This window comes from Pleurodeles waltl, chromosome 3_1 (assembly GCF_031143425.1).
Source record: "Pleurodeles waltl isolate 20211129_DDA chromosome 3_1, aPleWal1.hap1.20221129, whole genome shotgun sequence".
Lineage (NCBI taxonomy): Eukaryota > Metazoa > Chordata > Amphibia > Caudata > Salamandridae > Pleurodeles > Pleurodeles waltl.
This window is the reverse complement of record NC_090440.1, coordinates 573,120,521-573,148,232: the sequence shown is the minus strand read 5'-3', so window position 1 is coordinate 573,148,232 and position 27,712 is coordinate 573,120,521. Positions and strand designations below refer to the sequence as shown.

The 27,712-nt window shown below is 40.8% G+C and overlaps 1 protein-coding gene across 1 annotated transcript in view; it reads right to left on the bottom strand.

Moving 5' to 3' along the window:
• LOC138283517 (uncharacterized) overlaps positions 1-27,712 on the bottom strand; it is a 471,678-nt gene that overhangs the window by 335,973 nt on the left and 107,993 nt on the right. The window contains exons 52-59 of the mRNA XM_069221456.1: positions 27,300-27,378; positions 26,122-26,435; positions 24,428-24,694; positions 23,535-23,631; positions 22,575-22,888; positions 20,318-20,584; positions 18,937-19,200; positions 3,540-3,677 (exon numbers count right to left, since the gene is read on the bottom strand). Coding sequence (XP_069077557.1) covers positions 3,540-3,677; positions 18,937-19,200; positions 20,318-20,584; positions 22,575-22,888; positions 23,535-23,631; positions 24,428-24,694; positions 26,122-26,435; positions 27,300-27,378 — 1,740 coding nt within the window. The remainder of the gene's footprint in view (positions 1-3,539; positions 3,678-18,936; positions 19,201-20,317; positions 20,585-22,574; positions 22,889-23,534; positions 23,632-24,427; positions 24,695-26,121; positions 26,436-27,299; positions 27,379-27,712) is intronic.

Below are 27,712 nucleotides of genomic sequence, written 5' to 3'. Positions count from 1 at the left end.
GGAAGGGTAATAGTAATAAAAAAGGGACTAGCGTGTAATATGCCTGCCTGGGAATGAAGCGCCATTACTTGGTAAGACTGGGAGGAGGGCGGTCTGTGAGAGGATGTCTTTGATCTTTTACCCTAACATTTCCTGAAATTAGCACATTTTTGAAAAAATAATTAACTGAAAGACTGCTGACTGCTAACTGAAAGGCTGCTGATGGAAATCACATTTGGTTTTCTGAATAATATTGGTGTCTGTGATAGGCATGAGAAGTTAGGCTATTGAATATGTTTTAAGGGCTAAGAATCTGTGTGCACTAATACTCGTGCATTTCATCTTCAGAAAGCCATTTGCTTATTCTTCTATGCTATGAGAACAACCACCACAATCTTAAGAAAACAAATAGGGTAATTCAGAAAATAAAAATAAAACTTTTTTCTAATAATTTACTGTGACTTTTCTCTGCCTCGGCATTGAGACAAACAACTGAACGATTGGAGTAGAAGATCTGTTTTTCTGGTTTTCAACATTACTTATTGATGAAAGAATTTCTCACGTGTGTCCAAATGCTTGACTAACTAGTATTAGACAGAACAATAAACACCCACTTAAATAATCTCCAGCTTGAAATACCAAAACATCAACAAGAAGCAGGCAAAAAGATATTGCAATGTAAAACACACCATTTAGAGTTGCAGGGTTTTCGCTCAAATGTTCTGTAATGCAACCAACGTCTTTATTTCTGAACAAATGCCTATCCCTAAGGCTCCCACAGCGCCAAGAATGTTAACTTTTGTAATAAAAATTCACTGAATTATTTAACAAGATTTCCAGCAGGAGATAAAAAGAGCGAAGTAGTAAAAAAATATACAGTGCCAAAGTGTCACCCTTTATAAATTGCATTGTCGTGGTAAATTGTCTACTACCAGCAGGAAAGCCTAAACTGCTTCGAAAAGCTCATGCACGAAAGCCCTCCACAGGTTAGAGGGTTTTACCACTGAAATGGCCATATTTTAAGCGGTGTGCTTCCATAGTCCCATAAGCAGAAAAGCACCAACTGTAATTCCCTAATAAAGTTACCCTTGGAGAGTTTTGCAAATCCTTCAGGAGGTTTTGCTCTTAGATGCATGTAGATTGCTTTTGAGTCTGATCTGATGTCTTCTGGGAAGAATGGATGCGCCCTGTGGAGCACTAATAACAGTGGTCTTCGAAATTCAGGATTAATTCAATAAGAAAATTCCGAGATTTGTCTCTGTGGAGGAGTCATTACCTTCATCTAGAGCTAGAAATCATTCACATATTGGTGAATGCTGATTTCATTGTCAACTAGTAATACTCTCTGCGATTCCATGTATCGGTTGAAGCTCACCAGTGAAAGGGTTGAATTATGGGGTATGCACAGGTTTCTGGAACCTGGAGTGCTTAGTTGGCCCAGCTAGGCTATATTCTTCAGGAGCAAGTAGACCATTGTAGAACTGTTGTGTTGCAAGCAATTTGAATAGATAACATGTGTTAAAGAGCTTGATGGTCCATGGTGCTGAAGGCCATAGAGAGGTGGGGGGGATAAGGAGCCAAAGGCCGTTACTGTCTGTGATCTGCAGGATGTCATTGACCATTTGGATGGGGACTGTCTTCATATTTTAGTGAGGCCTGAGTCAATGGCTGGTAGTCCGCAGGAAGACATTGATTTGATCTTGATGTGGAGCTGGTTTGCTACTGCCTTCTCTAAGGTCTATCCCAGTAACTGCGGGTGTATGACAAGTCAATAGTTCACAATGTTATCAAGATCTAGATTGTGTTTCTTGTGAGGTGGCAGGGTCTCTCCAGTTTACAGCCCAAGGAGTAGCGAGATCTACCCAGTTTTGGAATATTCAGATAAATGCTTCTTAAACAGGAGGATAAATCTGATGTACAGACATTTTATGGATTTTCTAGGACATTCACTTTTTTTTTTTTACTTCAGACTGATGTAACGCACCCTCAACCCATGATGCTCATGTCTTTGAAGCATCTAGCATGCCGTCATTATGTAGGGAGGAACTTTTGGATCTCTTTTGGGTCATCTAACACCACTTAACAAAATAAAAAGCACAGAAGCCAGAGGGGAGGTGTGATGTTAGTAAGAAGAAATGCGTAGAGACCAATCTAAGTGTTAGAATCAATTAAACAACACTACATCTTCACTATTATCTTATGCACAAAACCTCACACGGAATAAATGATTAAATACTGAAGTAATAAAATGTCACATGGGGTAGTTAGTTTTCACCAATGCGTCAGGCAGCTTTGACTAAAAGGAACTACATGTGAGCCACATGCTAAATAGGGCAGTGATTCTAAGGCTCTAGGCTTCAATAGATGAGATTATTTATTTAATCTTATATTTACATTAGCTATTAAGGAATAATGTTACTATGCACTTGAATAATTGTTACATTGCACAGGATAACTATTATCAGCAGCGGCCTATCTTCAAGGGTGGAGGGGCTCCGCCCCTCACCTTTTTGCAGATATAAAGATCGTATTTCAGGCTGAGCAAAGGTCAGCCTGACAGACACTCTTTATGTTTAGGTCAGGCTGCCAGGTGCTTTACATGTGCAGGCACTTAGCTGCCTGAGCTGAACTTTGCTGGGCTGAAGATGTCACAGGCCTGTGGGTGCGACCTCCTCAGTCTGACAAAATGAACGACTAGGGGGCGAGTCTCTGAAAGCTTTGGACTTGGGCACTTCAGTTGTAAGCCTTGAAGTGCCCGGGGCTGACTGTCAGTCAGTGACACCTTGTCACAGAGTGAAGTGGGGTCAGCAACTCTCACTAAACCAATCCCTCTCTGTGACAAGGTAGGCACTGCCACCTAAGGTCAGCCATTGAGAGGAGGAGGCTGTCCTAACCCTTCAGGAACCTTGGTGGCCTCCCTGCCACTTCCTAAGATCACTTCTGGAGCGGGGAAGTTTTGTGTGTGTTTTTGTAATGTTTGGTGTGTGCATGCCTGTGTGTATATATGAATGGATGTGTATTTGTGTGTGCTGAGAATGAGTGTGTGTGCACAAGTCAAAGAAAGAGTGCCTATATAAGAAGGTGGATCTCCAAGGTGGTTTGCAGTATTCTTACTATGTAATCTGTTGCGAGTATGTAATCCTTTTAATCAGTGGGCACAAGAAACATTTACTACATTAAACCGTACATTACTACAACATATGTTTTAATGTTATATAAGTGGCTAGCTACTGCCACCTACAGCCCGTAACTAGAACAGTGCCAACCAGAATGTTTCTACTGGCTTGTAATTTAAGGCAAAGGCATTTTGATGCCTGAACACGCCTGCAAAATTAAAATAATGTAGGTCACATTATGAATCACTAGTGCTCCAGCACTGACTAAACAGCCAATTGATAAATACCCTGAAACATATTCATTAGACCATATTGTGTTTACCCAAACATTTGTGTTTTAATTTCCAGGGATACAGAGTTACTCTTAATTTACCTATGGGGCACAGCACAACATTAAATTCCAAAATGAAGAATTAATCAGAAAAAAAGTTTTGGATACTGCACCTTGTGAGCCTTTGGTAACAAGTACTGCATAAGCCATGATAGGTCCATTTGTATCAGGAAATGCACTGAATTGCACCTGCAGCTGAGTGTCACTCAGTGAAGTAATATAAAACTGTGCATTGGTTGGAGGTTCTGGATCTATAAAGGTAAAAAAATATATGGATTTGTGGTAACACATCTTATAACAAAGACTTTTTTTTTATCATAGACAACAAAAAGTAATCACTTCCTATGAAACAAAACCATACTTTTCATTGGCACGCTGTTGGACCTGGCCCTTTTTGCAGGGTCATCCCCAAACTTTTTGCCTTCTTCCTCCTATTTTTCCTGACCTGTTTTTGTTGGCTTTTGAACTCTGAGCACTTTATCACTGCTAACCAGTGCTAAAGTGCATATGCTCTCTGTGTAAATTGTACTGTTAATTGGTTTATCCATGATTGGCATATTTGATTTACTAGTAAGTCCCTAGTAAACTGCACTAGAGGTGCCCAGGGCCTGTAAATCAAATGCTATTAGTGGACCTGCAGCACTAGTTGTGCCACCCACATGAGTAGCCCTGTAATCATGTCTGAGACCTGCCACTGCAGTGTCTGTGTATGCAGTTTTAAATGGTAAATTCAACTTGGCAAGTGTACCCACTTGCCAGGCCCGACCCTCCCCTTTTCCTACATGTAAGATCCCCCTTAGGTTGGCCCTAGATAGCCCCAGGGGCAGGGTGCAGTGTATGGTTAAGGTAGGACATATAGGGGTTATTCTAACTTTGGAGGAGTGTTAATCCGTCCCAAAAGTGACGGTAAAGTGACGGATATACCACCAGCCGTATTACGAGTTCCATAGGATATAATGGACTCGTAATACGGCTGGTGGTAAATCCGTCACTTTTCCGTCACTTTTGGGACGGATTAACACCTCCTCCAAAGTTAGAATAACCCCCATACTATTGTGTTTTATATGTCCTGACAGTGAAATACTGCCTAATTAGGTTTTCACTGTTGCAAGGCCTATCTCTCTCATAGGTTAACCTGGGGGCTGCGTTTAAACATGATTAAAGCGTAGCTTCTCTTTGGGAGCAGATAGACATGTGGAGTTTGGGACCGCTGAACTCACAATTTAACAATACATCTTTTAGTAAAGTTGGTTTTGAGATTGTGTGTTTGAAAATGCCACTTTTAGAAAGTGAGCATTTTCTTGCTTGAATCATTTTTGTGACTCTGCCTGTTTGTGGATACCCTGTCTGGGTTAGTTTGACAGTTGGGCTGTTTGCACCTCTCTCCAGACAGTGACACAAAGGGGGCTAGGGTGTAGCCTGCATATTCTGATGATCCATCTGTGCTAGGAGGGAGTGGAGGAATGGTCACTCTCACCTGAAAGGGCTGTGCCTGCCCTCACACAATGCAATCTCCAACCCCCGGTGTGTGTCTGAGGCCTTGCCTGGGCAAGGCAGGATTTCACAAACAAGTGAGAATTTTCTTTGAAGTAAGCCTACTTCAAAGGCCAAAATGGGTATAAGAAGAGGACCCAAAACCACAGACTTTAGACACTTCTTGGGGTAGACACTCTTCCTCACAGACACTTCTGGACAAGAAACCTTCTGGTGAAGAATCCCTGAACCAGACCTGCCAGGAGGAACTGCCTAGCTGCCCAAAGGACTTACTGGGACTGCTTTTCTGACAAGGACTGCTGCCTTGCTGTTGCCCTGCTGCCCTGCTGCCTTGCTACTCCCTGGCTCTACTGCGGAGTGCTCTCCAAGGGCTTGGATAGAGCTTGCCTCCTGTTCCCTGAAGTCTCAGTACCTAAAAGGCTTCACTCCTCCAACTGGACTCCTTGTGCGGTGAAAATTAGACGCAGAGCCTGCCCCGCGGTGAGAAATTCAGCGCACGCTGAACCAGGACGACGCAGCACGACTTCGCAAGGAGAAGATCGAGGCGGTGCCTGCGTTGCGACTGGAACTTCGACGCAAGGCCCACCGGATCGACGCACAGCCGACCTGGGATGACGCAGCCTGACTTCCAGAGAGAAATCAACGCAGCGCCTGCCGTAGGGGAGAAATTTCCACGCAACACCCACTGGATCGACGTATCGCTTGTGACTTCGCTCCTCAAGCCCAGGATTCCACACACAGTCCCTGGAGCACCAGAAAATCCCGCAACCCGAAGAGGAACCAAGACTGAGTGCCGGAAATCGAGGCAAGCCTTCCCCTGTGTGGAAAATAACGACACAAGTCGGTGTGCGAAGGGGCGAAACCGACACACACCTCCCCATTTTCCACGCATCGCCTCCTCTGCGGTCCCTTGTGGAGATTTTGAACGCGAACCTAGTACTTTGTGCTTGCAAGAGACCTTTATTGTTTTTAAGAGACATTTACTTGTTTTGCAAAGACTTAAGACACTTTATATCACTTGTATAGTGATATCTCAACATCTACTTATTGCATTTTAATCGTTTTGACCTGCATCTTATCAGATAAATATTATATATTTTTCTAAACACTGTGTGGTGTATTGTTGTGGTGCTATATGGTGTTATTGTATGAATTATTGCAAAAATACTTTACACATTGCCTTCTAAGTTAAGCCTGACTGCTCAGTGCCAAGCTACCAGAGGGTGGGCACAGGATGATTTGGATTGTGTGTGACTTACCCTGACTAGAGTGAGGGTCCTTGCTTGGACAGGGGGTAAACTGACTGCCAACCAAAGACCCCATTTCTAACATATGCTATTAAAGGGCACATTGAGACCAAGGAGACTCATGTGCCATTCAAGATGTCATGCAATGGAGGTACAAAAGTAGCTTTACACTAATTCATTTTGACACCCACTGTGTCATTCTGTATTATCTGAATTGATGGGCTTTTTGCATTCATTTGCTTTGAGATGAGTGCCAGGATTGGACCCCCAAGTTTATATCCAAAGAGAGCTCCATGCTTGAGGCGAGGGAATACAATCAACCAGTCAGTGGTGGTAAAATTGTCCTTCAAATTCAAATCTAATGTAAAGGAAATGCATCATTCAAGCTCTTCCTTCCCATGACAATGCCAAACGAAATTCAGCTCCTAGCGAAGATTTCCAGAGTTAGCTAGCATTTCTTCACCACCACATTTAGAGGTGGCAATTTTAACAAGAATATCAAAAATATAAAAATTGTTCATTCTTTACCCTTGTGGCATTCAGGAGGAATGATTCAATGTTGGAAAGTGGATTATTGGTAGGGGCAGGTAAGTACCTACAGTTAGCAATAGGCCACTAACCTCAAACTTAGGTCCAGTTAGGTCTCAATAAATTACTCCCAGCTCAACCCTTGGTAGCTTGGCAATGAGCGACAAGGCTTAGCTTAGGAGACAAATGTGTAAAGCATTTAAAAGTCACAAAACAGTAAATATGTAAAACACAATAAAAATCTAACTCCAATCCATAATAATATATTATATTTGTATCTTTAAAGGGACACCAAAATTAATATAATCGGATAAGGGATACTGGAGATAGGAATTTTTAAAGAATAAGGGCCTCATTATGATCCTGGCGGGCGGCGGAGGCCGCCCGCCAGGATGCCGCCCTCCATAATACCGCTCCGCGGTCAGAAGACCGCGGAGGGTATTATGAGTTTTTCCCTGGGCTGGCGGGCGGTCTCCAAAAGACCGCCCGCCAGCCCAGGGAAAAACTCCCTTCCCACGAGGATGCCGGCTCGTAATCGAGCCGGCGGAGTGGGAAGGTGCGACGGGTGCCCTCTTACGGGGGCCCCTGCAGTGCCCATGCCATTGGCATGGGCACTGCAGGGGCCCCCAGGGGCCCCACGACAATCCCTACCGCCATCCTGTTCCTGGCGGGCGAACCGCCAGGAACAGGATGGCGGTAGGGATTGTCAGAATCCCCTCGGCGGCGCAGCGAGCTGCGCCGCCTTGGAGGATTCTTACGGGCAGTGGAAAACCGGCGGGAGACCGCCGGTTTTCCCGTTCTGACCGCGGCCAAAGCGCCGCGGTCAGAATGCCCAAGGGAGCACCGCCGGCCTGTCGGCGGTGCTCCCGCCCCCGTTGGCCCTGGCAGTTCTCTACCGCCAGGGTCATAATGAGGCCCTAAGTGTTTTTTAGCACCCTGAAACAAAAAGCACCAATCTGGTCATCTGGTCGCACCTTTACCGGGGCAAAGTCAAAGTTTAAAGCTGACCGCGATGGAGCCCTGCTCGGCTACAGCAAGCAGGGGCCTCGGTTAAAAGTTTACCTTCGGACTTAGTCATTTTCTTGAAGATTTTCTTCAGCAGGACGAATTCGCCAGTCCGATCTGACCTTCCTGGAGCCTTTCCTCGGATACGTGTCGCAGGAGCCCTCGGTGAAGATTTCTCCATTCGGACTTAGATGATTTTTTGATTAAAATCCTTCGACTGGGCCGAACCTGAATCTTGATCTGACATTCCTGGAGCACTCTTCGGATACACTGCTCGGGAGGTTCCGGTCAACTCTGTACGTTCGGATTTAGTAACTTTTTCTGAGATTTTCTTTAGCTCGACAAACATGCACGTCAGGCTGGGTCACGGTTGAGGCAAGCCGACTAGAGTTGCTGCGGCAGGTCGGTCCCTTTATGCAGCTTTTTCCAAAAAGTTCTCCAATCTTCTGGATCTTCTTCCAGAAGGTCTTTCAAGGTTCTTTTGGAATCCACAGCTCACCCCAAGGTTCCAGAAGCTCTAAGTTTCTCATTGAGGGTGAGGACTACAACCCACAGAATGCACCTGGCTCAAACTCCAAAACAACCACTGGACAGTGGTCAGCTTGTCAGTTTCTTCAAGATCTGAGGCAGGGGACTCTGGTTAGCAATTTTTACCTGTAGCAAACGGGGAGTCCCTCCTTGAACCAGTTGAAGCCAGGCAAAGTCCTTCTTGTGGTGAGGCCCAAGTGTGCGCTGGTGCAGTCCTTCAGAGTGCAGTGTCCAGGTGCAGGTCAGGGGTCCAGCAGGACAGACCTTCTTCTTCTGATGTTCTTCCTTGTAGGGATCTGGGTGGGATCTGAGGAGTGGGTGCACCTCTGCCATATTTATCCTTGCTCCTGGGTGAAAAACAGGGGGTCCTGGTTCTCCAATCAGATGTAGGGTCCTTCCCCCTGTGATGCCCACTTCCTGGGAAGTGTGGCAAAAATCAATCCCAGGGAGCAACATTCTTCAAAAATCCATAATGGCTGTAACTGATTTTTGGAGGTTACATTTGGCTGAGCCCACCCACTGGTGTGGCTAAAAATCCTAAACACACGCCTCTCCTGTCTCTCCTAATCTAATCAAGAGGGCACCTAATTGTCTGGGTTGCATGATGTAAGGTAAGGGAGGTGCAGGGTTGCTCCGAATGTCCTTCCCTGCCTTTGAAGACCAGTTTAGCAGCCCTCCCCACTTCCTGTTTCCCCATCTTCTGAGGTAGTTCTCCTCCCCCAGGCACATCCTTTGTGTTCAGCCCAGGCTACTTCACACCCCATCAAGGCAGCCTGGCCAGGCTAACAGAGCCTGACCAATCAGAGAAGGGCACTACAGAGCTGAAGTTGGCAACTTTTTAGGTAGACTTTAGAACTCTTTACCTGAGCTAGTTATATAAAATCCAACAATTGTAAGTTGTGGGATTTAATATAACAATTCATTTGATACCAAACTTGAGGTATCTGACACTTAAGGGGACTTTGTTAATTAAAATAAAGTCTCCCCATTTTAGCCTAACGAGGCCATTTACTACAGTGAGGGAAAAACACATTTGGATATTTTACCTCACCAGGGCTTATAAAACTAATTTTATAAGGTCCCTGCTTATAGTTACATGGCACCCAACCTTAGAGCCATATAGGGCACACCTTAGGGGTGATTTATATGTTAAAATAAGGTAGTTTAAGACCTTTAATTCCAAAGTCGAATTTGCATATAACTTTAGTTTAAAAGCAGCCAGCAAGGCAGGCCTGCCTTTAATATGACCCTGGGCACCTCAGCAGTGCACCTATGGGTGCAGTACCTATGCTGGGGTCCCTAAACCTACATGCCGTACCATATACTAGGGACTCATAGGTAGGTTGACATAGCCAATTATAATTAGCCTAATTTGCATACTCATTTTACACAGAACGCAGGCCCTGGGACTGGTTAGCAGTACCCAGGGCACCATCAGAGTCAGGAAAACACCATCAAAAAGTGGAAAATGGGGGCAAAAAGTTAGGGGTCCTCTGCAATCAGCCCTGTTTTCTCACACAAGCCCCCGCTTCCCCCCACACACCCAGGAGACTCAGCCCAATCCTGGGAGAGTCTTCCTGGCTTGTCTGGTGAGTGAAGGAAACTGGCTGTCCCGTTGCAGGGCTTACTCTGCCTTACATCCTCCAGTCATGGTAACTCCCTCTGGGTAGTGAACCCATCCCTACAGTGAACGGACCCATCTTAAACTGAAACTTCCTTCTAGGGGAGTCTTCTTCCTCTCTCTCTGCCAACTTGGGAAGTGAGGTGCCCACCTCCCCTATCCTTAACTTTGCTATGGCAACACCTAGCATACCCAAAGAGCTCACCCAACACTTGAGCAACCCCACTATGACCAACAGGGTCATGAGGCATACTTTGCTTTTGGCTCTGGGGTCTGCCTCCCAGGCCACGTGCAGTTCTGCCATGAAGGCCAGCACCCAGCAGAGGCTACTGACAGCTGTCAGTACCCAGAACTACACCCTAAGCTCTCCACTGATAGGTGGGTGAGTTGCTTTAGGGGCAAGTGTGGGGTCCTGGCACCCCTCTTGCTATCTAGAGTGAGGGGCTACCACCTCCTGTGGCAGACACCATCCTTCCACTCTCTCTTCTGTCAGTGCAGGGCCAACACCCTGCATCTGGACAGCTGCCTGACTACTTAGGGGTCAGGTGAGGCCTCGCCAGTGCCAACTCTTGGCTTCCCTCCTACTGGGGCAGAAGGCCTTTGGCTCCCTGGAACTCTCTTTAACAGTGGCCTACCCTTCCTTTTCTTCTTTCCTTTTCTTGGGGACCCCTGTCTCGTAATGCTAGGGACAAGCTACCCAGGACTATGGGTTGGGGGGCACCCTGGGTGACCACCCATTCTGGGACCAGACTCACCTCTGGGAGGTCATTGCCCAGGATACAGTCTAGGGGAAGGCCAGCACTGGCCACCACCCTAAGCCAGTCAAGGATACCCTCCCTCTCTAGGGGCACTGGGGCTACAGGTTTGGAGGTGACCTTACCTGTGGCTATCCTGACTCTTCTTGTCTCCCCTGAGACATAAATGTCTGGGGTCACCAACCGATAACTCATCATGGTGTGACTGGCACAGGTGTCTCTCAGGCCAGTGGTAGGGATCCCATACACCTGAATGGGGTGAAAGTGCCTACTCCCACCCTCAGGGATCACCAGCTTACCATCTGGTCCTGTCTCCCAGCCCAATGCTATGAGGACCACATCATCTGAGGAGTCCTTCTCCATGGCTACACTGGACATCCCAGTGCTAACCACCTTTCTTGGACAGACTGCATCTGAAGTGACCTGTCTGCGGACAGTCAAAGCAAGCCTTACTGTCCAACAGCTTTTTCAGCCCTGGGTCTCCCTGCCTTTGCTTGTCAGAGTGGGAGTGGGATTTACTCCCACCTTCTTAAGGTTCTGGGGTAAGGAGGGAGTCTCTGTTGTGGGCTTACCACCTCCCTCCTTAAGTAGTTGGGAACCTGACACCCCGCGCTTCGAGTCTCCCCCGGGGCTTGACAACCACCCTGATTCTCAACCAATCATCTGCTGCCTCCCCCAGATCTCTGGGATTGGTCAGCTTAGAGTCCACTAGATGGTGGCGTAACCTTTCTTGGATACCATTGGCCAAGATGTGCTCTCTCATGATCAAATTGTATAACCCCTCATAAGTATTTACTTTGTTACCATGTATCCAGCCCTCTAGTGCCTTACGTGAGGTATCTACAAAGTCAACCCAAGACTGGGTGTTTATACGCACTTCAAAGGGCCCAAGACTGTATTGGCAGCACTTGGCAGAGGCAAAACTTGCACCAAGCAAAGTCCAGGTGCTGTTGCAGGATGATGACAAGTCTTTGATATCCATGAGATTTCAGAACAGGAGGCAAGTCAGCAAGCCCTTGGAGATACTTAGGTTCTGGGGTGTAGAGATTTGCAGTTGCAGTACTTCTCACGGCCACGCAAGAGGTAGTAGGCAGTAGACCAACACAGCAGAGCAGTTCTTCAAACTGGCAGTCCCTCCAGCAGCACAGCAGTCCATCTTCCTGGTAGAATGTCCTCAGTTCCAGAAATGCTGTGAATTCTTAGGGCCTGATTTAGATTTCAGTGGATGGGTTACTCCATCACAATGGTGACGGATATTGTGTGCTGAAATATAAATCCCATAGGAAATAATGGGATTTCTATTTCAGCTGGCGGGATATCTGTCACCATTGTGACAGAGTAACCCGTCTGCTGAAATCCAAATCAGGCCCTTAGTGTTTGAGGTCAAGTACTTATACCCAGTTGAGCCTGTGAAGTGGGGGAGGTGTCAAAGGGAGGCCTTTGAAGTGCAGGAGTCCCTTTATTTAGTGCCCTGGCTCCAGACTCACTACAGGGGGATATGCAACCCTTTGTGTGGGGCAGGACACAACCCTTTCCGGTGTAAGTGTCAGCTTCTCCCTCCCATCCTGCTCAGGATAACTCATGAACATGCAGATTGCCACTCAGCCACACCTACCCTTTCTTTGTGTATGGATGTGTAGAGGGAATGCAGGAATCCAGCTAACATTCATCCCAGATGTGTATTGGAGACAAGCAGAATGGCAACTTCCTTAAAGTTGCATTTTCCGAATTACAATTTAAAATTGACTTCACGATAAGTTGTGGTTTTAAATTGTGATTCTAGAGACACCAAAGGTGGGGGCCTCATCTCTTCCCAATTAGAAATTACACTCATAAAAATGTTATCCCATGGGAGAGATAGGCTTTGCAGTAGTGAAAAACAAATGTAAGTGTTTTTCACTACCTGAACATGTAAAACAAAAAAGAACATGTCCAACATTTGGAAATGCACTTCACTCTGCCCTTGGGGCTGTCCAGCGCCTACCTTAGGGGTGACGTATATGTATTAAAATGGAAGGATTGGACCTTGCAAGGGAGTTAACTTGCCAGGTCGACATGGCAGTTTAAAACTGCATACACAGGCTCTGCCATAGCAGGCCTGAGCCATGTTTAAAGGGGCTACTGAAGTGATTGCCTCAATCAGTGCTGCCGTCCAGCTAGCAGCATTTAATTTACAGTCCACGGGCACATGTAGTGCACTTTACTAGGGACTTATCAGTAAATTAAATAAGCCAATTGTGGATATGCCGATCTTATCATATTTTAAGAGAGTACATGCACTTTAGCACTGGTTAGCAGTGGTAAAGTGCCCAGAATCTTTAAGCCAACAAAAATGAAGTCAGCAAAACAGGAGGTCAGAAGGCTGAAAATTCAGGGGAAACCAAGCCAAAGATGCTACGTCTAACAAATCAAACAAGCATTTGCAATACAATAGGTCTCACATATTTCAAACAAGTTAATTGCTATCTTTTGATAACAGCGCCCACAAGCAAAAACAAAAAACAAGCATTTGCAATGCAACGGGTCTCGTGTTTGCTCGTGTTAGAGCTGATAGCGTTGTAAACTCCTAACCAGACTTTTCACTCATCATGAAACCTATCGGCAAAAGTGCAATAACAGGAAAAAATGCAATTAAGTGTGTAACAGTTTCAATATTATGTAAAGCGCTCGACTTCTGCCAAGCGAGATTGCGCTGGGAAAATAGAGAAAAAGTAGTCAACAGACTGGATGGAAAACAGCGAGCCTTGTATGTTTTCTGTACTTGGTCGATGCGCTCGAGGAGGGCTATCCACCGGAAAAGGCATGACGTATGCGTGCCTTCCACTAATGAAATCAAGCAGATTCTAACAGGCAAGCCCATGAGCCAATGAAAGACACTGACGTGACGTGGACGGGGCTCTGAGCCCTTTTTAATTCCTAAAGCGTCTCGATCAGCGAAACGCATGCGCAAGCGCATGCAACGCAGGCTCGACCATAAAAACATGAGTGGAAAGTGAGAAAAGACAACTTAACAAAATGAAATAAAGTTAGCTTTAAAACATAAAACTTTGCAAATTTGTTTGTGCTGCTGGGCACACCTTTGCCAGTCACAAGCCTTCTGGTTGTGGGACACTGGAAGTTATAACAAAATAGTACCTCGATTACGTCAAGGGAAGCGGACGGGCACCAATTAACTTGAAATCAATTAGTGCTTGATACCTGCTCCAAACAGAGGAACGGAAATCATGCCAGACATGTCTTGATGAATTACGATGTTGTAAAGAAGAGTGCCACACAAACCAACAAATGGTGAGCGACAGACGGGCTCCAAGCCCTTAACTGAACACAACAGTGTCTCATGAGACACATGCACAAGTGCATGCACTCGCATTCTTGACCCTAAAAATAAAACTGATCTCATTCCGTTTAAAACATGCATGTCCACAAAAGGGCCTCATAAAAAGAATGTTGAAAAAGTGCGTAAAGTGAGTAAAGTGCTATCAAGACTACTACTTTTCAGACCACAGCTGCATTTCACCAATGCATCATTTCAAGTCAAATCTAGAAATAGAGACGCAGTCATGGGCCCTGTTATTGTAACGTAAGTGAATCCCGGTGCAATTGTTCTGGGTTTTTGATGTCTTAGAATGTCTTCAGTGCATTCTAATTCATTACTGTGAACATAATGTGCAAATAATTGTCTCTGGGGTAGGATACCTGAAAAAGCTGTCCAATAGTAAATGTTGTTAGTGCACTTAAACAACAACAACAACAACATAGTTGCTTTCTTTATTTCTGTTTTTGATGGTATCCAGTTAAAGACACTTTCATCTCTTCTGTTCGTTTCACTGCCCTCTCAAAAAATGCTATTGCTATTTATGTCACTTAATCCACTGCCCACAGTTTACTTAATTAAATTCCTTAATAATAATTCTATACCAAATCTAAAAGAGTTTCCTTACACGTGATATAGAACGTTACAGCTAAACATTTCCTTTTACAATAATTATGATGTTAATGCACCTCTTTCAACCCATTTAAGTCACACTTTCGTTTTTCATATTGAGAATAATTTATTTATGGGAGATGATGCCAAGTAAAGAGGCAGATTATGATCTCTTTACAAACTTCCACAGCTTTCCCCTGACAACTTTGGTCAGGAAAAACCTTGCCGGATTTATCAGGGGAAATATATGGAAGAAAGGCAAAACATCCTAGATTTGGTGAATCCCATTTCTTCGTTGGCATGCCTTATTTCCTATATGAAAAAAAATCAGAATAAGAGGTATACCGTCAGGGTATCAGGCTGTGGTAAATTACACTCTTGATCCATACAACCTTGATTTAGGTTTATGCACGGTGTACTTCAATATAATAACAGTATATTTCCTAACTATCTGTATATTTTATATTCAAGAGTCGTACTAGCCACTTGAACTTGAATACACTAAACAAACATTCTTCATATTTTCAACCCAAGCAATGTTGTATATGGTTGCAATAATCCTTTCTATGCTCTTGCTGCTCACTGAGATATGTGGTCTTATATCGGGATGGTACTAGTGAGCATTGACCTTCCTGTGGGGAAAACTGAAATATATATAAAAACAAAACCAAGGGAACATGCTAACTAATTATTGTTTCTGGAGTCTATCTGTGGATTTCTAAAATGCGCTGTGGATGCCGAGTTGGGTTATTTTCATACATATATTACAGCATACAAAGTTTAGATTGATATTGAAGGAAGTGAATCTTTCCCTTATGGGAATATGAAAGTACTCATCACGCAGAATTTGGAACACATACTTTCTTCACTCTAGACAAATTATCAGTGGTTCTCTCTTTGGCTAAGGAGTACTTAATACCGGGAGAAAGCCTTGAGGAAGTCCTGTAATGGGATGAAACACGTGTCGGCTGAAGTCTTCAATCATTGGCTGAAATTATGTAAAGGCTGAAATCTTCAATTATTGGCTGCAATTGTGTAAAAGTTGACAATCTTCTACTACTGGTTGAAATCATGTAAATGAGAACTCAATGATCAAGTTATTTGAAAAGATGAAGTTCCAAAAATGTGTTTTTAAAAAGTATTGGTTCTGGATACAGTTGTAGAAAGTTACAAAGAAAATGAGTGTGAACATTTGTAACCAGTCTTTCTATTATAAATTGATTTATTAAAAGAAAAAGTGATTTACACCCAGATGTCTGAAAATTAATTTATTTGCTTATCTCTGTTCTTTTGAAATTCACGTATGCAAAAGAATTACTTTCATGGTTGTACAAAATACCAGGTTAACAACAAGATTCATAGTAATTTGTGCTTGGTGTGCTCCACTATTATATTGTTTTGATTTCTAAAATATGTTTTGGGGTTAACAGGTCAAATTATTAGTTGTAGTTATTACTAAGCTAGTGATTGAAAAAGTTTTATCAATAAATGAAAAGCAAAAAAAACTTTGACGGAAAAATTACTAGCTTGATTAAAAAGAAGTACAAATTTTTAGAGTATCACAACAATATTTTTACTGGGAAAGAAAATAAACATATAATTAGTTTAAATCTTTTAGTTGTATGCTGTTCACATGGCAGAGGGCAACAAGTCTTTTTAAACTTTAAAAGCTACTGCACTCTATATCTCGCGTCCTTTTGTGAACTATATATTTGTGCTATGGTTATAGCAACCAATATTTGTTTCCGATGCAAGCAATGACATGATATCTAAAGATTGTGTACTTTTTTCATTAATCAACACTTTGCCATGTTTCTGAGACAAATATAAATCCTGGTTTGCATTGGTGCTAATATATGACTTGTGCGAGCCAAGTAATATTTCTGGAGTCATAGGTTAGTGTGCATTTTTGTGGTGACAGATATAAACCTCCGGACCATAAGGAATATAATAGAACCCAAATATTTTAGTCAGCACAACCTAACAAGTCTTCTGACAGGCAGCTTACTGACTGGAAATACATAGCTTTTGTTTAAATTTTTCAGGAACATACAAAACGTGCCACTATTGACTGCTAGCGTGCTCATGAGGAACCTCTTTTTGACCCAACTATATTTTTTTCATTCCCCTGCTGGCATATGATGCCACATGTATATAAATATAAAAGAGCACCAATGAGGACAAATTTGAAGGAGCTAGTCAAAAATAAACTGAAATCTGAAACACACCCTTTCATGATAGTCACACATGCAAATGATCCCAATGTTTTATCTTACTTCATAAAGTACCTGGTCACTCTGGTGTCTGGAATCAAACATTGATCCAGGTATGCCAAAAGGGACTGTTAATAGCCATAGATCAGCCATTTCTTTAAATAAATATTTCATTTTAGATAAACCAATTATCTGCAGATTTCTACAAGGGATTAGGATGAGTACTTGTCCTTGTGCTATGTATATTTCTTAATGAGATGTCAATATAGTATTACATTTTTTCAGTTCCTGGATTGATATCTGTTGCTTATTTATAATCTTTGCCAGCTAATTTGTCAGCTATTCTTATTATGTTATTGTGCTGGATGTCATCTAAAAGAGTTGTCCAGAACTTTGGAACAGTTTACTCCTGCTACAGTCTTGTTTTCTATTTCCAATTGAACTAAGGCATTGTAATCCTCGGTTTCCCAAGCAACCAAAGCTCCATGTTGTCTGTTGTCTCCAGGAATACAAACTTTGCTGGTCCACTCTTAGAATGTCATAAGCTCAGTTCCTCATTTCTTTCAGAAAACCTATTTCCATCTGTCACTGTGTTTAAATCGATTAACTGCATCATGTACCAATCTGGGATTGAAACTACTGTGTTTGTATTTTTTTCTTCTAGCATTGGTAAGGTTTCCAAAGTCTTTTGAGACAGCTAAATTTGAAGGATTGATAAGAGAAACTGGTTGGTCTGTAGCATCAACTTTTGAAATCTTCAACTGCAAACTTTATTCTCATACTTCTTTACAGTGGTTGATATGTGTTTAACAGCTGCAAGAAATTAGCTTCTTTCTCTGATATAAAGTGCACTCTTTCTGACCTTTTAAAGTCAGAAAGAGGTGAGTGTTAGCCCACTGATTTATGGTTTTTTAACCATTAGACTTTTAGCTGATATTTTTCATGTTCCACCCTGATTGTCTTTCTCAGCAAATTTTACTTTATTTTTCTTAGTTACACGAACTACAGCTCCTCAATGCACCTGCACTTTCTTCAGATAATAGAGAATGGATTTGGCCATTCTTCCCATCTTTGCATATTTTTTACCATGTTCTAGGTCCTGTACAAATAGCAATGACAGATGTCACATCAAGAAAAAGGAGGAACTGGGTATTTGGCTCCTTCTTGAAGGATCTGATTGAGCAAACTTGCAACAATATTTGTAGTACTGGTGCAGAGTTTGCATCCGAAGAAAATGTTTAGCTCTTTCTGTTTTTGTTTCTTTATGACTGCTATGAGAAATACATACAAAGAACATGATCCAAAGTACTTGAGTCTGTGTATTTGATAAAAATTAAAACTTTATAACTTTCCAACATTGAACATTTGGAAAATCTATTTTGTCTTTTGTAGTTCAGTTCATGTTAGTTATGCACTGCAAATAATCTTGGCAATAAACCTTAGACATCAAACATAACATAGAACACTTCATGTTATATAATCATCTTCAGTTCATAAAATCTTGAAAAAACAACTTTCCACAACAAATGTTGTTTTTTCATTGTTAGAATTTTACGAGAAGGAAGCACACTCTAGAGAATGGTGTTTTTCCGAATTAGCAATTTTAAAAGGACTATCCTAAAACGAGTGTTCATACAATAACTCATCGTAGTGTGGTTATTCCCAGTAGATAACATACCAAATTATGAGGTTTTTAAGCCTTTAGTGATGGGAAGTGTAAGAGTTTCACTTATGGTTTTAGGATATTAGGATATTTGTCACTGTAAGTACCATGCCCTTTCAAATTAAAGCAAATGTAATCCTTATATTTAAATGCCTGAGTGTAATGTAACAACTTTTAATCTATTGTGAATATGCTTCCCATTCTACATATTTCCATAGAGCAGGAAACAGATTTTCAGTTTTTTAACCATAAGCTCCTCCTTGAGACTACCTAACCACACATTCAATCTACAGCTACTCAAAGATGCACATGTGACTCCTCTCCCCAGTTCAATCTATAAGGATCTTTACTGTCAAAAGCTAGGATATATTTTGACTCCAAAATTCTTAGGGCTAGATGTATCAGACATTTTGCATTCGTAAACGGTGCGAATCGCAAGATTCCACCATTTGCAGATGCAAAATCGCCTTTCACAATGTATGAAAAGCATCAATGTTTTGCACAATTAACAGAAGTATCAGCTGAACTTACATGTTGCTTCAGTCACTACTGATGATGTTTCATTGAAAGGGCCGCTGATTGTTGTAATTGTGATATTATATTCTCTGCCGGGGAGTAAGTCTGTAAAAGTAATGGGCTGTACCGATGAGATTGTTTTGGTCTGGGTAACAGCTCCTTGGAGGGACACAGTATACCACTCCACAAGACCAGGAGGAGCGATCCAATTGACTTCAATGGAATTAGTTGATTTCCTGTTGTTAAGAGTTATATCCTGCGCAGATACTTGAGAAGGCCCTATAAATGCACAAAACAACAGCAATTGGATCTTTAAAGTAACCAAGCATCTCAAAGTAGATAACTACAGAATTATTATTTTTTAAATTGTTCTTCATTTTATTTTCAACACCATAAAGGGAAACACATGTTATGTTTAATCAGCACAATTCAGCAGACCACTACATTGTATCAGGCACATATATCTTCGGTGCTCAAATTTTTACCCGCGTTCTAGGTGGGAGTTGGCATGCAATCCATAACAATTTAAATTAGTATTAATATCAGCAACAACTATCTCCTATACACAGCCTTTGACCAGTTTGCAAGTCCCATTGGTGTCCTGCTTGCTTTCAAAATCATAGCTATACTATTTTTGTCCAAAACTAGGGCAACGTCAATATACCTGCAAACTGTATCCTGTCTTGCTTTGCACCATATGCCCCAGCAAAGAAGCACCTGGTTCCCATTATACCCTCCTGTCAGTGAAATTTATGAGCACTGTCTAATATGATCACATCCCCAGACCAGAAAAATCCACCCCTCTCAGGGGTTCTCTGAGACTGAGCAAAGATATGTTAAGCTGCACTAGCACACAGTTACTGAATGTAAATGAGAATTGCACCATTTTGTGAAAAAAATGTAGTTCACTTCATTTCAGAAGTTTCTAAGAAATTATGCAGGATATTTCCCATTTTTGTCAGAGACTGGATTGTAAATAGGAACTGTGCATTGAAGGTCCTATAATGCAAAATAGAGTGATGGTATTAACTCTATTGCTAGATTAATATTTTCAACCAGTTGGCCCAGGAAGAGACACAAAATGAGGAAGAAATGCTTGCAGTATGGTCCTTATCTTATCATACTGTGATAAGCTTGACAGACACACCTCTGCATGGACAGATACTCTACATGCTATATAAATAAATATAGGTTCCAGTCTCAAGCAACTTTTATTTTGTAGCTACTTTCTTAGTCACAAAAGTGGTTTAAAGTCATTAATAGAAAAAAGTAATAGAAGCTAGTAAAGATCCAAATACATTTTTCTGGGTTTGTATTTCGGATTACAGCTAAATATTTTGGAGATGACCAGTGGTTTTTAATAATGAAATATTCACAGAAGGATTGAGTCACTTACTTGTATATGAAGACAGGAGCAAATGGGGACTTGCATAATTATGAGCACCGACTGTTACTACACTTATTGTGTAGTTTGTTCCTGAATCCAGGTTCTCAATATTGGCATAAGTACTGGTGTTTGTGATACTTCTAGTTACTTGTGAACTGCTGTATGTGATATTGTAAGTCAATTGTAAACCACTCATATTTAAAGGCTGATCCCATGAAAGCTTGATGCTGTTTCTTTCCGCATTTAAAGATGTCACTGAACCAGGCCTTGCAGGATCTGTTGAACATGAAATGATTTGACAATTTTAATAGCACACTTCATCAAAAATGATTTATTTTGTAAACGGCACATCGTAAACTTTCACAACAAATTATTTTGTCAATAAGTATATATAGTTGGCAATCTATACATCTACTTTTTGATATGTCATTTTATTGTCTATTTATCCATAAGAGAATCATAGACAAATAATCTTGGTGAATAACCTTAGACATTAAATTATTGTAGAGAACATCATGGTTTTTAATCATCTTAGGCTCAAAAAATCATGTTATAAAAATCACATGTTTAATGACCAACATTTGTTTTTCATAGTAGTATGCTATATGTGACATTTGAAATAGTACCAAAAGATACATTAGTGGTTTAAAACACACGTAAAAGTAGCAGACTCAACAATTCTTCTTGGCAGTATTTGCACATTTTACAAGGTTGTCCTTTAAAACAGTATACATAAAAGAGCCCAGGCCACAGCAGTGTTTTGGGTTTCAGTAGCTGCAGATGAAATTCTCCTGTTAGAGAATAAGGGCCTCATTAGGAGTTTGGTGGACAGGAAGACCCATCCGCCGAACGTCTGATGGTAGGTCGCCGCCACACTGGCTACCTCCCTGCCGAACCCATTAAGGGTTTACTGCTAGGCTGACTGGTGGAAAACCGAGGTTTCCACCAGTCAGCCTAGTGGGAAAGTGGTGGCAGCATTGACTCCGGCTCGAAATCGAGCCGGCGGCAATGCTGTCGCCTGCAGGTTGCACCAGCACCCTTGCAATGTTCACTGTCTGCTGTGCTGACAGTGAACATTGTGAGGGTGCTGGGCAGGAGAATCCTGCACTGCCAAAGCCAAGTACATAGGCAGTTCAAGGGCCCTTCCTGTGCCCCCATGCATCTGTTTTCCTCCAGCCTTTTCATGGTGGTCCTGCATGCAGCGGCACCCTGGCTGGTTCCGACCTGCACCTGCTGCCAACCCGTCAGGATCACCGATCCCAGTGTCGATGGCAGAATTCTGGCAGTCTGACCACCAGGGTCTTGATGTGGCAGTCAGGCCTCCACAGCAGTGGCGGTTCTGACTGACACCGCAAAGCTTATGGTCTCAAGACCCCTAGCCTCATAATGGAGCCCTCAATGATGAAGTTCTTACACCTTGACATCATTGCTTAACTTTTCTGACTTGAAGATAATGAATGTTACTGACGTTCTTATGATATTTGGCACTGGAAAATTACTAGGCTTCTTTAAATAAAAGCATTGAAATTCCTGAGTGTAGTATTGTTATATAATTGTGATTATGCAAAATTGTGAAAATCATATATATTACATAAATCCACCCAGGCTATTTTATTGTTGACTATATCAAATCCCGAATACATTTCATATATCAAAAGTGGTAATTGCATAAAACATCTCATTATTGATCATAGTGAACCTAATCTCAGCAGAATGCCTAAATAAAATGTAAATATTATCTACAGAACTATATGATATAAAGCCCACCTATAGCAATAGGATGCTTTCAAACATGTTTGTAGAGGTCTCTGAAGTTTGCTCTTCTCTACCTTAATTATAAACTACAAATTTTAGTCATGCTTTTGAAAGCTCCACTCCTCCCCTTCAGCGTGGCTGTTCGGCTGTGTTTGGTAAAGGTAAACATACACTGGTAGTTAAGAAGGACTTAAACAGCATTTTCTATAGAGCAGCTTCAAAACTGACATCACAACAAAAGGCATATTTTCATTAAAACTGCACAACATAGAGAATGATATTTTTTCAGGACGTATAATTAAACATTGCATTAATATACTCGCATTTGTTCAAGACTCGAGTTTGCAATGTCAAAATGTCCTTCTTTTTAGCCAATAACTGTATTCTACGTACAATTTTTATGTTAACAATGTACTAAACGATGAAGCCCATACTCATTCTCAGCTTCAGCTTGTTAATGAAAATAAATGTTTTATACAAAAAAACTAACAAAAGTATCAGCTTGACTTACATGTTGCCTCAGTCACTACTGCTGATGTTTCAATGAAAGGTCCACTTATTGTTGTAATTGTGATACTATATTCTCTGCCGGGGAGTAAGTCTGTAAAATTAACAGGCTTTATTGATGAGGTTGTTTCGTTCTGGGTGACAGCTCCTTGGAGAGACACAGTATACCACTCCACAAGACCAGGTGGAGCGCTCCAATTAACTTCAATGTTATTTGGTGATTTCCTGTTGTTAAGAGTGATATCCTGTGAAGATACTTGAGAAGGCCCTGTAAATGCACAAAACAACAGTAATTGGATCTTTAAGCTCTTCAAGCATCTTAAAGTAGATCATTACAGATTTCTTTTTTTAAATGTTTCTTTATTTTATTATCAACAACATAAACGGACACACGTTATGTTTAGTCTCCTCAATACAGCTGATAACAACATTGTATCAGGCATACATATCTCTGTTGTTCATATTTTTACCCACTGTTCTAGCTGGGAGTTGGCATACGAAACATAACAGTTGCAATTAGTAATAACAGCTGCAACAACTATTTCATATTCTCAGCAGCACTGAACTTTTACATCACCACCTCCATCTAGAGAGCACATAATAATATGTTGTACATGATATAGATATGATACGTTTATTCTGTTTAATCAATTTGGTGCAGTTAACTCTTCACCAAACTTGTCCCGCTAACTGAGAATCCATCAATAGCAATCTATTTTGTGTATTACCCCAGTTATCTTTGTACATATCTGATCCATTAGCCAAGTTTGGAATAGGATGTACCTAATCATCAAACCACATATATGGAATACTCTGTATGACCCTCCCCCCAACTAGCATACCTTCGATCATGGAGGATTTTCATCTGATTTGACTTCAATTAAAAGTAATAATACTTCTCGTATACCAGTAACAATAGTTTTACCACATCATTTTTGTTTCTTAAAATACTGAACACTTCAACCTGAGCAGTAACCCAATGTTGTGGGACCTTTGAACATTTGGTAACTTCCCCCTTGTTATCCTGCCTTCTTTACAACCTACAGCTATATTATCTTTGTCTGAAAGAAAGGCAAAGTCAATATACCAGTAACTGTATGTTGTCTTGCTTTGCATCATATGCCCCAGCAAACAACCACTTTGTTCCCTTTATACCCTCCTGCTAGTGAGAGCAATGTGTACCTCAACAACCTCCAACCAAAACTGTGTAATACGACCACATTTCCAGACCATAAGGAAAATCCATCCCTAAAAGGGTTCTCTGAAAGTGATCAAAGAGATGTTAAGCTGCACCAGCACACAGTTACTGAATGTAAATGTGAATTGCACTATTTTGGGAAAAAAATGTAGTTCACTGTATTTCGGAAATTTCTGACAATTGATGCAGGATATTTTCCATTTTTGTCAGAGACTGGATTGTAAATCGGAACTGTGCATTGGAGATCTTATAATGCAAAATAGAGTAATGATTTTAACTTTATTGCTAGATTGTTATTTTCATCCAGTCGGCCGAGGGAAGTCACACAAAATGAGTAAGAAATACTTGCAGCATGGTTGTTGTTTTAAAATATTGTGATATGCCTTGAAATCAATAAATTTGAGATACAGACATCTCCATTGACACATACTCTACATGCTACTTAAAGAGAAGCTGTAGTCTCAAGCAACTTTCATTTTGTAGCTACATTCTTAGTCACAAAAGTGGTTTAAGGTCATGAATTGAAAAAAATAATGGAGGCTAGTAATGATTCACAGGATATTTCTGGGTTCATATTTTAGATTACAGGAAAGTGTTATGGAGATGACCAGTGGTATTTCAATAATGAAATATTCACAAAAAAGTAATACGCCACTTACTTGTATATGAAGAGATGAGCAGAGGTGGACTTGAATAATTATAAACACCAACGGTTACTACGCTTATTGTGTAGTTTGTTCCTGAAACCAGGTTCTCAATATTGGCATGGGTACTGGTGTTTGTGATACTTCCGTTTCCTTGTGAACTGCTGTACGTGATATTGTAAGTCAATTGTATACCACTCATATTTAAAGGCTGATTCCATGAAAACTTGATGCTGTTTCTTTCTGCATCCAAAGATGTCACCGAACCAGGCCGTTCAGGATCTGTTGACCATGAAATTATTTGGCAATTTTAATAGTACACTTCATCAAAAAAGATTTATCTTCTCAATGGCACATTGAAAACATTCACAACAAATTATTTTGTCAATATTTATAAACATCAATCTATACATCTAATTTTTGACGTTCCATTTTATTGTCTATTTATCCATACAATAATCATATACAAATAATCTTGGTGAATAACGATGAAAATTTCATTATTGTAGAGAACTTCATGTTTTATAAACATCTTAGGTTCACAAATATATGTTATAAAAAATCCAACTTTCAGTTACCAATATTTCTTTTTCATAGTAGTATGCTATGTGTGTCATTTGAAATCGTACATAAGGCTACCTTAGTGGTTTAAAACACATGTAAAGGTAGCAGACTTTAGACTCTTCTCCTTTGCAGTATTTGCACATTTTAAAGGGCTGTCTTATAAACCAATATACATAAAAGAACCAAGGCCACAGCAGTGTTTTAATTTTCAGTAGGTGTTGAAGAAATTGTCCTGTTATAGACTAAATGATGGGTTTTTTACACTTTGACATCATGACTTCTCTTTAGTTACTTGAAGAGGATACATTTTAGTGACGTTATTATAATATTTGGCACCGGAGATACCAGGCTTCTTTAAATGAAAGCAGGTGTATTAGTTATATTGAAATTCCTGAGTATTTTCTCATCATAATTGTTAAATAAATGCAATTAGGCTAAATTTTGAAAATCATATATATTACTTAAAGCCACCCAGACTATTTTATTGTGACAATAGCACATCTTGAATAAATGTAATATATCAAAAGTGCTAATTGTATAAAACACCTTATTATTGCTTTTAGTGGATCTTATCTCAGCAGAATGCCTAGACATAAAAGGTAAGTATTATCTACAGAACTATATGTTATAAAGCACACCTAAAGCAATAGGATGCTTTCAAACATGTTTGTAGAGTTGTCCGAAGTATGCTCTTCTCTACCCTAATTATAAATAACACATTTACTCATGATTTTGAAAGCTCCACTCCTCACTTTCAGCGTGGCTATTTGCCCATGTGTAGTAAAGATAAATATACCCTGGTAGTTAAGAAGGACCTAAACAGCATTTTCTATAGGGCAGCTCCAAAATTGACATCACAATAAGAGCATATTTTGATTAAAACTACACAACTTAGACAATTATATTTTTTCAGGAAGTATAATTAAACATTGCATTAATATACACGCATTTGTTCAAGACTTGAGTTTGCAATGTCAAAGACGTACTTTTTTTTAGCCCAAAACTGTATTATACGTGTAGTTATTATTTTTACAATGTACTAAAGGATCAAACCCATACTCATTCTCAGTTTTTGCAGCTTCAGCTTGTTAATGAGACTAAGTGCTATAGACAAAAAAACCAACAGCAGTATCTGCTTAACTTACATGTTGCCTCAGTCACTACTGCTGATGTTTCATTGAAAGGTCCACTTATTGTTGTAATTGTGATACTATATTCTCTGCCGGGAAGTAAGTCTGTAAAATTAACAGGCTTTATTGATGAGGTTGTTTCGTTCTGGGTGACAGCTCCTTGGAGGTACACAGTATACCACTCCACAAGACCAGGTGGAGCGCTCCAATTAACTTCAATGTTATTTGGTGATTTCCTGTTGTTAAGAGTGATATCCTGTGAAGATACTTGAGAAGGCCCTGTAAATGCACAAAACAACAGTAATTGGATCTTTAAGCTCTTCAAGCATCTTAAAGTAGATCATTACAGATTTATTTTTTTAAATGTTTCTTTATTTTATTATCAACAACATAAACGGAGACACATTATGTTTAGTCTCCTCAATACAGCTGATAACAACATTGTATCAGGCATACATATCTCTGTTGTTCATATTTTTACCCACTGTTCTAGCTGGGAGTTGGCATACGAAACATAACAGTTGCAATTAGTAATAACAGCTGCAACAACTATTTCATATTCTCAGCAGCACTGAACTTTTACATCACCACCTCCATCTAGAGAGCACATAATAATATGTTGTACATGATATAGATATGATACGTTTATTCTGTTTAATCAATTTGGTGCAGTTAACTCTTCACCAAACCTGTCCCGCTAACTGAGAATCCATCAATAGCAATCTATTTTGTGTATTACCCCAGTTATCTTTGTACATATCTGATCCATTAGCCAAGTTTGGAATAGGATGTACCTAATCATCAAACCACATATATGGAATACTCTGTATGACCCTCCCCCCAACGAGCATACCTTCGATCATGGAGGATTTTCATCTGATTTGACTTCAATTAAAAGTAATAATACTTCTCGTATACCAGTAACAATAGTTTTACCACATCATTTTAGTTTCTTAAAATACTGAACACTTCAACCTGAGCAGTAACCCAATGTTGTGTGACCTTTGAACATTTGGTAACTTCCCCCTTGTTATCCTACCTTCTTTACAACCTACAGCTATATTATCTTTGTCTGAAAGAAAGGCGAAGTCAATATACCAGTAACTGTATGTTGTCTTGCTTTGCATCATATGCCCCAGCAAACAACCACTTTGATCCCATTATACCCTCCTGCTAGTGAGAGCAATGTGTACCTCAACAACCTCCAACCAAAACTGTGTAATACGACCACATCTCCAGACCATAAGGAAAATCCATCCCTAAAAGGGTTCTCTGAAAGTGATCAAAGAGATGTTAAGCTGCACCAGCACAAAGTTACTGAATGTAAATGTGAATAGCACTATTTTGGAAAACACATGTAGTTCACTGTATTTCGGAAATTTCTGAGAATTTATGCAGGATATTTTCCATTTTTGTCAGAGACTTGATTGTAAATCGGAACTGTGCATTGGAGATCTTATAATGCAAAATAGAGTAATGATTTTAACTTTATTGCTAGATTGTTATTTTCATCCAGTCGGCCGAGGGAAGTCACACAAAATGAGTAAGAAATACTTGCAGCATGGTTGTTGTTTTAAAATATTGTGATATGCCTTGAAATCAATAA